At 40.6% G+C, this 14,135-nt stretch overlaps 2 protein-coding genes across 4 annotated transcripts in view; one reads left to right on the top strand and one right to left on the bottom strand.

Moving 5' to 3' along the window:
* Window positions 1-572: 572 nt before the first annotated feature.
* Window positions 573-11,915, bottom strand: dcp1b (decapping mRNA 1B). Of its 2 annotated transcripts, XM_085137915.1 has the most exons (12): window positions 11,487-11,915; window positions 11,084-11,124; window positions 9,997-10,124; window positions 4,860-4,926; window positions 4,595-4,742; window positions 4,225-4,323; window positions 3,957-4,082; window positions 3,347-3,827; window positions 3,142-3,192; window positions 2,529-2,755; window positions 2,193-2,405; window positions 573-2,008 (listed from the first exon to the last, which is right to left on the bottom strand). In XM_085137915.1, exons 1-12 carry the CDS (start codon window positions 11,643-11,645, stop codon window positions 1,931-1,933), a joined length of 1,818 nt encoding a protein of 605 aa, XP_084994041.1. In that variant the 5' UTR covers window positions 11,646-11,915; the 3' UTR covers window positions 573-1,930. The 2 variants fall into 2 exon arrangements, with proteins under 2 accessions (XP_084994041.1, XP_084994039.1); XM_085137913.1 differs by having other exon boundaries at window positions 3,347-4,082.
* cacna1c (calcium channel, voltage-dependent, L type, alpha 1C subunit) overlaps window positions 6,029-14,135 on the top strand; it is a 222,779-nt gene continuing 214,672 nt past the window's right edge. Inside the window, exon 1 of one of the 2 annotated variants that reach the window (XM_085137898.1) lies at window positions 6,029-7,720. In XM_085137898.1, coding sequence (XP_084994024.1) covers window positions 7,597-7,720 — 124 coding nt within the window. In that variant the 5' untranslated portion in view covers window positions 6,029-7,596. The remainder of the gene's footprint in view (window positions 7,721-14,135) is intronic. The other variant, XM_085137899.1, reaches the window with a different exon arrangement.

Genomic DNA, 14,135 nt, shown 5'->3' with positions numbered 1-14,135 from the left:
TAGAAAAGTGAGCTGAGCCACCATCAACGTTGGATTGTCCATCCAGTCCATCTGCTCTGGCCCTGACCCTGCTTGGTTGTAATAAATGTACCTTAAATAACTTTTCTTCCTCATTCTCATGGTCAGTTTAAACTTCAGCAAGTCCTTTTGACCATGTCCAAATGGCTATATGCATTCAGTTGCCGCTGTGTGATTGGCTATTTAGATATTTACATTACCAAGTTTACCAAGTTAAACTAGAGCACCTAATGTAGTGGCTGCTGAGCGTAAATTTACTGTAATTACTTCAGGTTGTGCCCAACAAATATATGAGGACAACAAAAAAACAACAACAGACACAGTTTTTTGGTTTTTTTTTAACTTTTAATAGCCAATAAAAATATATTCCAGTTTATGTAATGGGAAAACATCCCAGCCAAAAAGAAAAAAAAAGCCCATAGAAACATTTTAATATTCTGGTTACAGAAACAGTACAGATGACTTTTGAATTAAAACAGCATCTGACAATATGCTGTAAAATCTTAAACTTTACATTCTGATATACCTTTAAATACATGCTGGTTATTTGTACAATTTTCTTCTTGAGTAAAAAAATAGGGAATAAAATCTTTCTCTTTTTTTCCTGAATGATATTCTCTGCTTTTGCTGCTGCTGATGTTTCTGCCTGGTAGCTACTGTCCAGGCTGGCTATGAGTTTAACACGCACGTTAATCACCAACTAAAAACCCTGACTCTGAAAAAATGTAGGCAATTTAAGTGCTGAATGAGGAACAACTGAATGAGATATATCACTTTACGTAGCAAAAGTAGTTTAACAGTATTGTGCAAATGCAATAAAACCTTTTAAATTTTATGTTCAATCTCCACCGGGGGCTACAACAAGCCTGAACAATTAACAATGTTGCTGTTGATGATTTAATTAACCAAATTTTCTAAGCTTCAGATTATTAAATCATATTATTAGACCACTCTAGGCTTCATTTGTTTAGAACCGTTTATCAGCTTTTTTCTGAAATCTCTTTACATAAAGCGAACACAAATTCCTTACTATGCAACGTAAACCAATCACCTTTATGCCACTTGATTTAAAACACAGGTATACCTCCAAACTAGTTCTCTGTGAGGTAGTGCAGGTTGTCAGGTTCCTGTAATTTTCTTGTCTTTTTAAGCTGGACTGACATTGACGTTTTCCTTCTTTTCCCCTTCCTTCAAACACATTATAATATTCAGAAAGTGCTGCAAAAACACCCCCTTTTCTTTCCTTCACAATTTCAGCGATTGCCGGATAAAGTCCACTTCAATATGCACCAGCTGAAAACAGTTAGTTAACTAAAATTACAATGTAGACACTTATCACTGCTCGTGTCTGTTAAAAAGGATAGGAATAAAAGTCATCACGACAATGTAATAACAGATTTAAAAACCTGCTGGTGGTAAAATACACAAACCTGTTATGCCCAAGTAAAATAATAAGAGATTAAAATAATATCTGAAGATGTCGTTTAGCTCTAGACTAGGAAGACTTGTTTGTTAAAGGCTGGCTGGTGTGAGACAACTGACTGAAAGGAAATATTGCTACACTTACTGGAAAAGAAAGAGTATCAGAAACATCCTGGAAAACTGGAAGGTTTGCAGTATGTTTTGTTTTTGCTAAAGACTCAAAGGGTGAGGTCAAGGGTAAAATCTGTATTCGACAGACTAAACCAAATTTTTTTGAACATGGTGTTACTTGTGATAGCTTTGTGCAACAAAAGACTTGGCTTGGAGCAAACAGAGTCAGGCTTCCTAACGTTAGAGTGCAGAGGAGGTACAGAGTGTGTGTTTAAGTACATGTGTGTGTGATTTGGAATAGGAAGTGGTGCATCCATATGAGGTGTAAGAAGTAGCCTCCAGGAAGGGTGCGTGTGTAGAACGAGGGTGTGAAGCTGCATCAATACTTGTTGCTGGAGTCCTTAGCAAAGCGGCTGGCATAGGCTTCATAGATGGAGTCCAGGAATGAGCTGTCGGTCTGAAACACACAAGCAGGCAACTTCATACAAAATCCTCAAGTGTGTGTGTTTGTTTTTGCTTATTCTCTGTTTTTCTCTTTGCAAACAAAACAACTGCACAGATTTGGCTACAACGTGAGCACAACAACTGGACAGCGAGCGTTGTGAAGCCATAATAGACCACAAACTTTCAGGAATAATCACCTGTATCAGATGCAGCAGTGTGGCTTGAAGCTGACTTCTGGAAAGGATTCTGACCTCCTCCTGCAGAGGGGGTCTGGGCACAGTTGAGGGTGTGTGGGAGCTCTCCTGACCAACTGCAGACATCCCACTGCTAGGCTGTGTCTGAGTGAACATACTCGGGGAAAGGAGCAGATTCGGGGCAATAGTAGCTGGTATCCTCTGAGGGGAGATTATCTGCACAGACAGGGAGCACTGTACTGTTGCAGCTATCATGTCACCAATTTAACTAGCATTTGCCATTTGCTCTGTTTATATAATTGATAAAATCAACTACTAACTGTTTACACTGGGCTTTACCTGTAACTGCAGCGCAGCTTTCTGACCTGCAGTGGCTGCAGTTGGGTTTGGGATTGTGCCTAAAGTCACGCATGCACCCTGGTTTTGGGCTGGCCCCAGGAATCGAGGAGCCAGTCCTGGACAGATCCGAGGTGGCTCACTAGAGACCAGGCTCTGCTCCTGCTGGACCAACTGGAGCTTTTGGAGGAGCTCATGAGGTGACACCATACCTGGCACGTGAGACAATCCTGACGAGAAAGCACGAAGGTACCAAAAACAAGAATTACTTTTAATGAGCAGCTAAACAGGTGCACCTAATGAAGTGGTTGGTGAGTGTATTCTACGGTAAATCATTTCCAAAAGTGTGGATTTCCGTGCATTGTGCATGCGTGCACATGTATGAGCTCCAGTCCTGTGGGAAACACTGCAATGGAACTTACTATAGATAATGTGTCTTGTAACTGGGAAAAAATAGTTCCTCTGCAGTTTCTTAATTTAACTACTGTTTATATGTAGTTTCAAATTATTGGAAAAACTGGTTAGAGCTTCAGTAACGATCGGCTTAAGTTTGTGCACAACACTAAAACCCTGCTAGTTAGCGACTGCAAACAATAAAAAAACTTGAATACTATACCTTGTGAAGGTTGAATGACTTGATTACTGGTCACCTGAGATGGCAACAAACCTGGTAAAGCAAGGAGAATCCCATTAAAACTATAGAAAAGTTATTCTTCCCATAGTTTATTAGCAATGCAATTATAAAAATGTATGTAGCACACTGATTCAGTACAAGGTTAACTTGTTTGTTTGTGAACACCTAACACAAAAGATTTTCCCACCTGTTCCCTGTGCAGCTGGAGCTGTCTGGCTGTTTTGCTGAATTTCAGGTTGAGAATTGGACAAGCTGATAAACAGCTGCTGGCTTTGTTGTGCTTGAAGGTGAGAGCGTGACACAGAATTCACCATTACAGGCTGGGAAGAGAGATGAGGGTTCTGCTGTAGAGATGAAGGGTTTGAGCAAAAATTAGGGGCCGTAGAGGAGAAAGTGGTTGTGGGTAGAGGAGGTGGTTGGGTTTGGAAAAGTCTCCTGATTGGATCAGGATGAAGCTGATGCTGGTGATGGTGGTGTTGTTGCTGATGGTGGTAAAGATGATGGTGGTGGTGGTGATGCTCCAGCGGCACCCCGTTGTCACACAGCCGGTTCTCGGGGGACTCGGACACGGTCTGAAGCACCCCTCCCACAGTCCCAACACTTCTCTGTCCCTGCATGAGCTTTGCGATGGCCGGACAGTGCTGCTGCTGGTGAGCGCTTGAGGGACTCTGCAACAAGCCAGAAACAACATTTGCTCCATCTTCCACAGCCTTGATTCCTCCATCAGAGGCCACATTTCTGCCAGAGTTCACTGTATCATCGTAGGTGAGTGTGCGAGCTACAGGCGGGCGAGATACTTTTCCCGCTGATGATCCCAGTGCTGGAGCATTCGCAAGAGGGTCAGAGTCAGGTTTAGTTGAACGTTGCTGAGAGCCAAACAGAGTAGCCAAAGAAAGAGACTTGGGCTCAGCGCCTTCATTGTCCTGGATGAGAGAAGCACAGTAGAGTAAGAAAGATGATGAGTTAGAGGCACAAACAGAAACGACACTAGCAGGGTTTTATACACAACAATGGAAGAAAAACATGAAAAATGTGATTTTAACAGGGTTAAACTGGGTGTTCTACCTGAGTGTTTGGTTTAACAGGTATTGGTTTAATCAGGTGGGGGTTTCCATAAAGAACACTGCTGCCACCAATCTCCTTTGGCTCTGAGGTTGACTTTTCCTAAGACAGGTGCACAGAGAGAATAGACAAAGGACAGACAATTAACAAAATAAGTAAATAAATACATAAAAACTATTTCACATAAATTGCCAAAAAAGTAGATTACTGTAAGTGATTAACTGAGGATCCTAGAAAATACTCCCTGCATCCTATAGGTCTAAATGAACAAATGTAAATGCAAAGAGATATTAGGGCTTAGCTATTCCCAGCATTTTAATCTGTGTTGTTCTAATTGTTTTATTCTCTTCAAAATCCTACAGTGTGCACATACCTTATCATACTCTGTACGGGCTTTGGTTAACATCTGGATGATGTCCACTCCCTTTGCTTCACCTTTTGCCCCTCCCCCTGCTCTTACTTCTCCTGGGGATAACCAACCACCCTGGGACTGAGCCAGGACCAGCTCCTGCTGGGTCAGACTGCACACATGAATAAAAGAGTCTTCTGTCAAGCTTTGGCAGCTGGTCCATAACTCATTAGTCATTGTTAAGCAAACCAAATCTTGTTTTGAAGATCATCCAATTACAGTTACTTACATCTTCATCCTCTGGGCGATGCGCTGACAGTCCTCCTTATCATAGAACCAAATCCCATGGATTGCCACTGGGGAAGAAGAACAGAGGGGTTTGAGATGCAGCAAGAGACATAATTGAACTTTTGAGGACATTACATTAACAAAAATCCAGCAAATTATTTGCAGTAATGACCCTGTTAAAAATCTAGTTAGCTTGGTGTAATAATAAAATTGTCTGCTCAGTCCAGGTCAGCAGACAACAAAATGAGTTTCCCAGACAACTGAATGAATGTGTAGCCATGCTGTAGCACAATTTTGCTGCAATGACATCAGTGCGGACCTAACAGTTAGATAAACTGTTTATTATTAGCCCTGGTGGGTATAACCCCAGGGTTTAAAATGAGTCATTTCCCAGCCAAGCCAATGGGAACAGAAGCCAGCGATGCAATTATACAATGAAACATGGGCCCCAGGAGTGCCCTGATCTACGTAAACACGGTCAGCAAGGGAGGAAAAAGACACTTGCCCAGTTTTGTAGATGGGATGAACTACTTTACAAAGTGATTCATTTTACTGTTTGCATTTGTGCTTTCTTTTGAAAGATTAATCGTTGTTGCATAACCACTTAATTGCAGCCACTAAGGGCTTAGAATTTTGCATGGAAAAAATAAATTTCCCGTGAAGTTCTAAAGAAGTCCAGATCCTGAAGTCGCTGAACTTTATCAACTTGGATGTTCAACCTGCATGACAAGTTTATCAAATGAGAAGACATGTGAGTGGAGGGCTCTAGCAATACTCATGGTGCTACTCTGCCCAAGACAGAAACAACTTTGCTGCTGTTTGTTGATGTCGGGGGAAGCTCCCAATCACCAAAAAGAAAAGAGGCAAAGAGTAAAAGATATGAGAGTAAATTAAGTACAGAGAAAAACTTAAGTAACGCAAAGATTTTAAAGTGGGGTAAAAAAAAAAAAAAAGAGCAATCAGTGGGGTCTATACCATGACTAAGTTTTTATGTAATCCAATTGAATACAAGACACATTCCCACACACACAGACATGAACAAAAATACACACCCACTTGGCTACAAATGGGGCTGGGTAAGGCATCGAGGTCAAAGTGGATGAGGGGAACAAACAGAGAGGGAGAGGCTGAGACACATACGTACACAGAGAGTTCAGTTGAGCCTGGGAAAATAAGCCCAGGACCAAATAAGTAACTGCAGTGGGAGGCTGACTGGTGGAGCCAGAGCCACTTAGTGCTCAGTGTGCTCACAGGGGATGAGACTATTCGACAGAGACGGAGAGAGACACGGTGAAAGTCTGACAGCTGGAAAATGGAGGAAAAATGAGCAAGATGAATGGAAAGAAGTGAAGTGTGTTACAGGGGAGATCGTTAAGCACATCAAAATAGAAACATGTCAGTGAATACTAAAAAGAACTTGTGACATTTCAGACATTAGACACTCCATTTGGCCAGCATGTTGCTCTCTCTCAGTCTCAAAGAAAGGGAGAAGAAGATAAGATAAAAGATGTGCATGTGCTTTTAAAATAGAAGACTTCCACACCAGCAGGACCTGTGGAAACTAAATCAACAAGATAGGAAAGAGAAAAAAAGAGTGAGGGCGATAGAGCGATACAGAGAGAGAGTGAGAGCGAGAGAGCCGAAAAGTGGCTGTGGCCATAAGGTTATTCGAGAGGGAGAAAGAGAGAGCTACACTCGACACTGGAAATTAAAAGAGAAAGACAGAAAGATTTTTGAAATGTACGCCTCGAGCAAAGTACCAAACCAACTCGACCGGGAACTCCACTGAACGGCCACGTGGGACGACAACTTCAGCAGGACTACAACTTAAGCTTGAGACTGATATCAGGAAGAGTGACAGCTTCAAAAACCACCACAGACACAGCCTGTCTGTTACGGTTTGAACAAAATATATTGGAAACCCAGCAAAGCCTGTAAGTGATTCGCAACTGAACCTGTGTGGTCCTTTGAAACCCTCTGCGACTACGATATAGCAGCCCATCAGAAAGCACCAGCCTTTAGAAACTCTTCAACGGGACACTTTAAAAAAAAAAGTCTTGTGTTTTATGTTTGAGAAACAACGCTTAAAGTTGACATTTCAGTTACTCTGTTACTGTGAGACTGTTTACCTTTAGTAGAGCCATAAATTCAGACAAATTTACAAGCAGAAGTGATGACCAAGATAAATTTGGTACACTTTCACTGCAGTATGAGATCACCTTTGTGAAGGAAGTTCATAGTATCAGTCATGAGGAAGAGTAATAACATCCTTTTCGCCAGCGTTTAGTTTCCTGGAGGTTTTTCAGGAATTACGTGCTCCTGGAGTAAAGCAAACTGATGCTGTTGCATGAGAGGACATTTCGGGGAAAACTGGAGGAGGAGTAAATATTGACATTCACAGCTAGTAAAGTCTCGTATACCACTTCTGTTACACCTTCCTCTTGAGACTTAACTGCGAGGATGTTCAAATTGCTCTTCTGCATCTGAAACCCTCATAATAAAGAACTACCAGAACTACTGGGAAACCTGTATGTGTACAACCTGATATTTACACAGCGCCATCAGTAGATCTGTGGTCCTAAAGAAGAAAAAGGAAGCGGAGCATCGCGTTTGGCATCTATTGGCCAGATAAGTAATTACTGGCGCTGCTTTTTAATATCAGTTCTGAGCAACTTTTACGTTGTGGAGAGACAGAAAGAGGTAATATCATCATCGGACTGTGAGAACACTGAGAGATCATGCTGAGGGGCCTGTTTGAGAGGAAACCTAAACATGAGAGGCTGCAGGAGGAACCCGAAGTCAGATTTAGAGGATTGCTGGTGACAGAGAGAGACCTGGGATATCGATACATCCCACCTGGAGGTAAGAATCTCCATATAGCCATTGATGTACTTCTTAGATATATGACATACCAGAGGATTACATACCAGAAGATCTGACCCATATCAGTGTTAAATCTAAGTGCTGATATTAGGGGTGGAAATGACAGATTAGGATGATGCTCACAACCTTTTACCATCACAGTACATCGATTTGTAATACACTAAAAGTCCACGTTGCATGAAAGCATCTGTGCAACTGAAGAGAAAGAGTAAAAAGCACAGAAGTCAGGGTGTGTGAACTGTCATTATCATACCATTTTAACCACATATCGATTCATCTTATTACCTCACTGATGTTTTTCCACCCACTGTGTTGAAACAGAAGTCTGTTAACTTCTCATCACCTAATCCTCATTCATTTGTTAACCACTGCCACAAAAAGTCATTAAAGCGCGACTCTGGTAAGTCAAATTTGTGAGTCCATTTGACATGCTTATGCATGATAATAAAAAGGCAGATTTTTGCTACCAGGGTACAGATAGTATAGTGCAAGAGAAAACAATACAATATACTGCTGGATTGATAATGAGTTCTAACCAAAACTGCAAGAAAGATTCGAAAATTTGTCAAAATCATATAAATTAGATCATACAAGTTTTAGCTCTATATTGCTCATCAGCAACAGCCAAAATTCACAAAAATCAGCTGAACAGCTGTATGTGAATAACGGCGCAACTGAACATTACAAGTGCAGATGCTAGACAGGAATTTAAATAGTCTTTCTTTTAATCATGTAGACTAAGATATGTGCCTGGATAAATAATGCCTTGCTTTGGGCAAATATCTCCTCCCTAAATATTGCCTTGTTCTTTGGTATATCTCCGTGCTTTATTTTTAGCATTGGTTGCCACTTTGTGCCAACGGTCATTCCAGGAAGTTACAGCAGCGCTGAGAGCAACATGTTTATCTAATGATAAGATTCCACGGCCCCGTCCACACAGAGGTCACGGCGCATTAGGACTGGCAGCATTACCAGCAGCTTACGATTCAGACAATGAAGAACCATTTACAGCAACATAAATTTTGGCCCTGTTTATGCAGTTTTCTGGAAGGACACCACACAAACACCATCACCCTGGAACCGCTCAGTGAATGTTGGCTTAGTCATGCTGAACTTGAGATGTTTTTCACAGCATCTGAGGTGCAGTTTTTGTCTGGTTGTTTTAATACCATTATTTATTTCTGCTACTATTGTTTTGCATAGCTCCTTTTCTGATGTTTTATCATCTTTATTCAATCATCGTAATCAAATAGAGTCATTAGGGTAGACCATTAGGTTTGCCATGTAACCACCCACTCTTTGAGTCATAACTCCTCCACATAATTGCATTTTATCAGAGGAAACCATCATTAACTGTGTTTTGATTACTAGTTTTATATGCTGTTAAAGTTTGCTCCTTCCATGGATTAAGCCTGTTAGCTCACTTTAGATTCATTCTCCATTACTGATGCTCCGACCACAGGCCAGCGCTATCACAGATCATCTTTAATGCACCCCGAGTGCATTTAAGGCTGGTGCAAAAGGTGTAATGAGGTCACTGAGCAAAGTTTATGCCAGACGCATCATTTCTCTGAGCCTTCAGGATGTTTAATAATGGCTTTGTGTCAGTAAGAAAAATGAAGCACTACAGTAAGAGGATCAAAGCAGGCACAAGGAATTCAGTGGTATCTAAACACAGCATTCCAACTGCCATTTACTAAGCCTGATGGAGGGAGACCGAGGCAGGGAGGGAGGTCTGTGTGTGCCAGCGACTTCTGAGTGTATGTATGTGTGTTTAGATTATCAGTGACAGTTGCAGCGTATCTAATCTCCGCTGGCTGATTTTGTAGTGCTGTCAGACTCTTGTCCCAGAGCCACACTCAACAATGTGTTTGTGTATGTGGGAACCATATGTAGGTCTTGGAGTCAGCCTGATAAAATTCACTGGAGTACCTTAGCTTAGTTCCTTATATGGAATTACTAGTTCCTACTTTAATGAAGTGCATGCTGGACTCTTTGGGCACTTTTATCATGTCATCATCTTTTACATCGATATCTTGTGGATATCGATGCAGTTGTCTTTTTTTAGTGTAAACATTTCAAATGATACAGAGTCTTTGATAAAGTCTTTGAATTGACTAATCTTCTGAAGTTTAGGTAAAATACTTTACTTCCCCTTTTGGTGTGATGGTAAAAAAAGACACTAGCAGTAAGAAAGCACAGTTCACATGGCATTAAATCACTGCAGTGTATTCAGTCAGTCAGTTTCTCCTTACATCGTGCGTTGCGGTAAAGCAGGAACGGGTCCTGGAGCTGGAAGTCCAGGTCTTTGGTGAGTGGCTCTGTCAGATTCTGCATGCTGAGCCGGTTCATAATGGTAAAACCATGCCTAGGAGAGGCCAACCTGAAATTTGAAGACAGCAGAATATAGTGTCATATTCTATGTAGTCCTGTGGAAAAACTAAGTATGTCACGTAGCTTGCAGAACCACCATCAGCAGTAATAATAATTTCACTGCCTCACTTTATCAGTCTCTCAAATCATTGTGGAGGAATTTTGGCCCACTGTGCTTTACAGTGGAGCTTCATTTCATTGAAGTTTCCAGGCATTCATTTATGTGCAGCTCTCTTAAGGTTCCACCACAGAATTTCAGTCATGTTGAGGTTGAGGTCTGGACTTTGACTGGGTCACTGCACCACCTTCATTAGTTTCTTTTTCAGTCATTCTGTTGCAGATTTACTGCTATGCTTGGGATTATTGTCATCTTGCGTGACCCAATTTCAGCCAAGCATTAGATGTCAAACAGATGGCCCCAGATCTGATCCTCATGGTGGGCTCAATTACTACAAGGTATCCAGGTCCTGTCACTGCAAAACAAGCCTAAATTATCAACCCTCCACCACCGTGCTCGACAGCTGGTATGATGCGTTTGTTCTGACATGCTGAGTTTGGTTTTCTCGGCTCTGTGCATCTCCACTTTTGCCTCATCTCTCAAAAGGACAGGATTCCTCTGGTTTAATCAGATGCAGCTTTGCAAACCTAAGCTGTGCTGCTATGTTCTTTTAAAAGAAAAGAGGCTTTCTCATGATAACCTTGCAGTTTCCCTGAGCATTGCTGCACTGCCAAAACTTTTGCTTTTCTAGAGGTCACATTATATATTATTATAGTTTTGTATATTATCAAACTCAGTTCAGTTTTGTTATGTCCCGTTCATGCCAGCTTAACAGTTTGTAATTTAGTAAATGTGTCACAAATGACAAGATTTTACTTCCAATAGGGAACAATAGGAAAATGCCACACATTAGACAATAGAATTATATATATATATATATCTGTTTATAACAGTGTTAACATTTTCATTACCTTGTATATATAAAAAGACTACCTTCCACTTCTGTCTTCTCCTTAAAACAAAAAAGACAACAAAATTAATTAAAGCAACTCCATGTCATAATTGCTCAAGCTTATCTCTGTTGATATTAACTTGTGCACCAGCTCGCTATTCTTTCAAACAGAAGTCCAGTATTTTGACTTTTTGTAGGTGACAAAATAGTCAAAATAGCACATTTCGGGGAACTCTCCAAATATAATGTGAAGTAAAACATAACATAGCAACAACATTTTTATTTTTATGGAAAATAACGTTAATAACAATAGTCTCTTACTCCTATAAGTTGAGTTAGTTTCAATCTGTCAAAGCGCGCCGAACGGGCAGAGTCACAAAGCTAAGTTAGCACATGATACATTCACCAACCCTCCGGCTTACCCACTCATTTGTCCTGTTGTTGTAAGTATACAGGGCAACTTGGCTCGCCAGGTCCACAATGTTATTGATGTATGGGTCTTGTCGCTGCAGAGCAGCCAGACTTATATCCAGTCCTTTAGCGGCAAGAGAGCTACTGCTACCTGCTGAAGTCGCTGTCATTGTTCCCTATGGAGACGCTAGCTTGTCAACTAGCTTTAGCGGCTACCGACTCACAGTAAGAAGAGGTAAAATTCAAACAAACGGAAAGGAAAAGGGAGTTAAATCGATGGCTGCACAGTATTCTATTTTTCAAGTTAAAAATTGATAATTAAAAAACTAAGTATAGCGCTCCCTAGCTCTAACTGCTACGAGTGAGTTTGAAAATGGCCATATTTCACCGAGATTGTAAACAACGAAGACGTGAGTAGTTGCGCAGCAGCTGCCGATTTCAGCCTTAACAATCAACGTCGAGAAATCGATGGAGCTGTCCTGCAGTCAACTGTACTGAATTTCCTATATATTTCCTTATACAAACCGTCCATGATTATATCAGTATGTACATTATGCTCTCTAGCTGCAGGTAGAATTCATTTAATTATATCTCTGTCATCAGTACAGACTATACTGACGTCAGATGAGGTAATGTTATATCAAAAGGGCTTGCTAAATTATTTATATTGTCTATATATAATAATGGTATTGTTATGTAGTGTGAGTGAGTGTGTGTGTGTGTGTGTGTGTGTGTGTGTGTGTGAGAGAGAGAGAGAGAGAGAGAGAAAGAGAGAGAGACAGAGACAGAAAGAAGCTATATTTTGCTGTAGACTGAGTAGATTTTTTTTTTTTATTTAAAGCTATCTTGTTTCATGCTATATTAATTGTGTGTGTGTCCTAAAAGTAAGCAGCTGATGTTTCTCTTCTATCATTCACCTTTCTGTTAAGTAGGCTATATTTCAGTGATGATGACTGATGGCACCATATCCTCTCTAACACCACCCTTCAAATGCACTAGGAGGCGCCAAAGGGATGGCTAAATCGGGCATCCATCCTTTCCCATTTCATTGCAAGAGCTGGACTTGATCTAACTGCAAAGGAATACACACAGGCGTATTTGTAAGAAGGCTTACATTGCAAATATGTTTAATGTCTTGTTGTCTACATAAAAAGAAGAGTAGACACAAGCAGTCAGAACCACTTATATTCTAAAATGGACATCTATCCATCTTAAAAGATTTCAATTTCATTAGAAAATAACCTCTATCTCAGTGTCGAGATAGATTTTTCTTAATTGCATTTTTTTTCTGGTCCTAAGTTACATCAGGAGTTTTTCAGCCATTTGTGCTCGATAAGGAGTGATAAAGAGGAGAGAAGAAGGGCAAAGGCAGCCTTTTCTTGAAAGCCATTTAGTGTCTTGTTGGACCCAGTTAAGATAGCCTACTTAGTGAAGTTTTACAAAGTTGACAGTTACAGTGAACATTTGTCAGGCATATTAAAGGATTTCATTTTTTTAATCCCACTGTTATGCAAAAATCTTTTCCCCCTTATTCCTAGGTCATTTCAAACTGTTTCTTCTTCTTTTTGGTTTACATTATCTACCAGCTCTAGGCTTCAGAAATGAGACACATCCTGCCTGAAATTAATACTCAAGGACAGGACAGTAACTGATACAGGAACAGGACTTTCAGGACTGTAAGTTCTTGAAATTCATCTCAGCAATTGCCATATCAGACAATATCACCTGACAATGATTCTCTATATTCAGTTCAACACATTCTGTTCTGTTTCAAGGGTGCTAGAGCAGGCATAGCAAACTCTTCAAGTGAACATATGAGCCCGGCCTCGTTCCTTTTCTTCCTTCTGATAGTGATTGCACAAGACGTAATGCTCTAAATCCATTAGACTTGAAATCACAGAGAAGCTCTTCATCACCAAATTACTGTTTAGCTTTATATAGGCACTTCTTCCCATTAGTGTAACAGTGGTATGCTAACAGTTGCTTCAGTAATTAAACCTGGCACAAGTCTGAAATGTAAAATCAAGAGCTGTATCATAGTGTCCTTGAGAAAAACAATTTAAAAAAAAAGAAAAACATCCAGCTATTCACTCAGCCCAAGAAACACTGGATAAAAATATCTGCTTCAGATGTTTTAAGGTGAAGGGTTCACCACGCCAAGGCTGTACACAAATCCTTCTCTTAAATATGAATGAAACACTTCCAGGTCAGGCCAAGACACGCATGCCTCCATTAAGATGAAAATAACCTCCTGGTGATTTAGCATGAGCCTATTTGTCAGAGATTTAGTGCTGTGTGTGTTTCAAGGCGCACATGCACGTCTGTTGGGGTGTTATTTATCTGTTTGTTCAGGGTGTGAGTTAGTAAATGATGAGGCTAATGACTTATCCATCAGCAGGTCAATACTGCCGATAATCAGTCAAGACTGAATAGATGTCTTTAGTGGTGGTGAGATGCTCATGATTGGCTCCCAGGCAGAAATGATGCATGGATTTATCTGGTGGACAGTGTTGGAATAGCAAGATTTGGATAAGCATTGTTTTCTGGGGTGTTGTGTTTTAATTTGAGCTTCCAAAGTGTAAAAATTGTCTATATGCCCACTGTGCTATACTGTACTAGACACATTGAATGATTATTTTATATATTAAAGGAAATGCAAA

The sequence above is a fragment of the Neolamprologus multifasciatus genome, chromosome 17 (assembly GCF_963576455.1).
Source record: "Neolamprologus multifasciatus chromosome 17, fNeoMul1.2, whole genome shotgun sequence".
In the NCBI taxonomy this organism is placed as follows: Eukaryota; Metazoa; Chordata; class Actinopteri; order Cichliformes; family Cichlidae; genus Neolamprologus; species Neolamprologus multifasciatus.
Note: the sequence above shows the minus strand (reverse complement) of the source record. Positions and strands in the feature narration are given on the sequence as shown.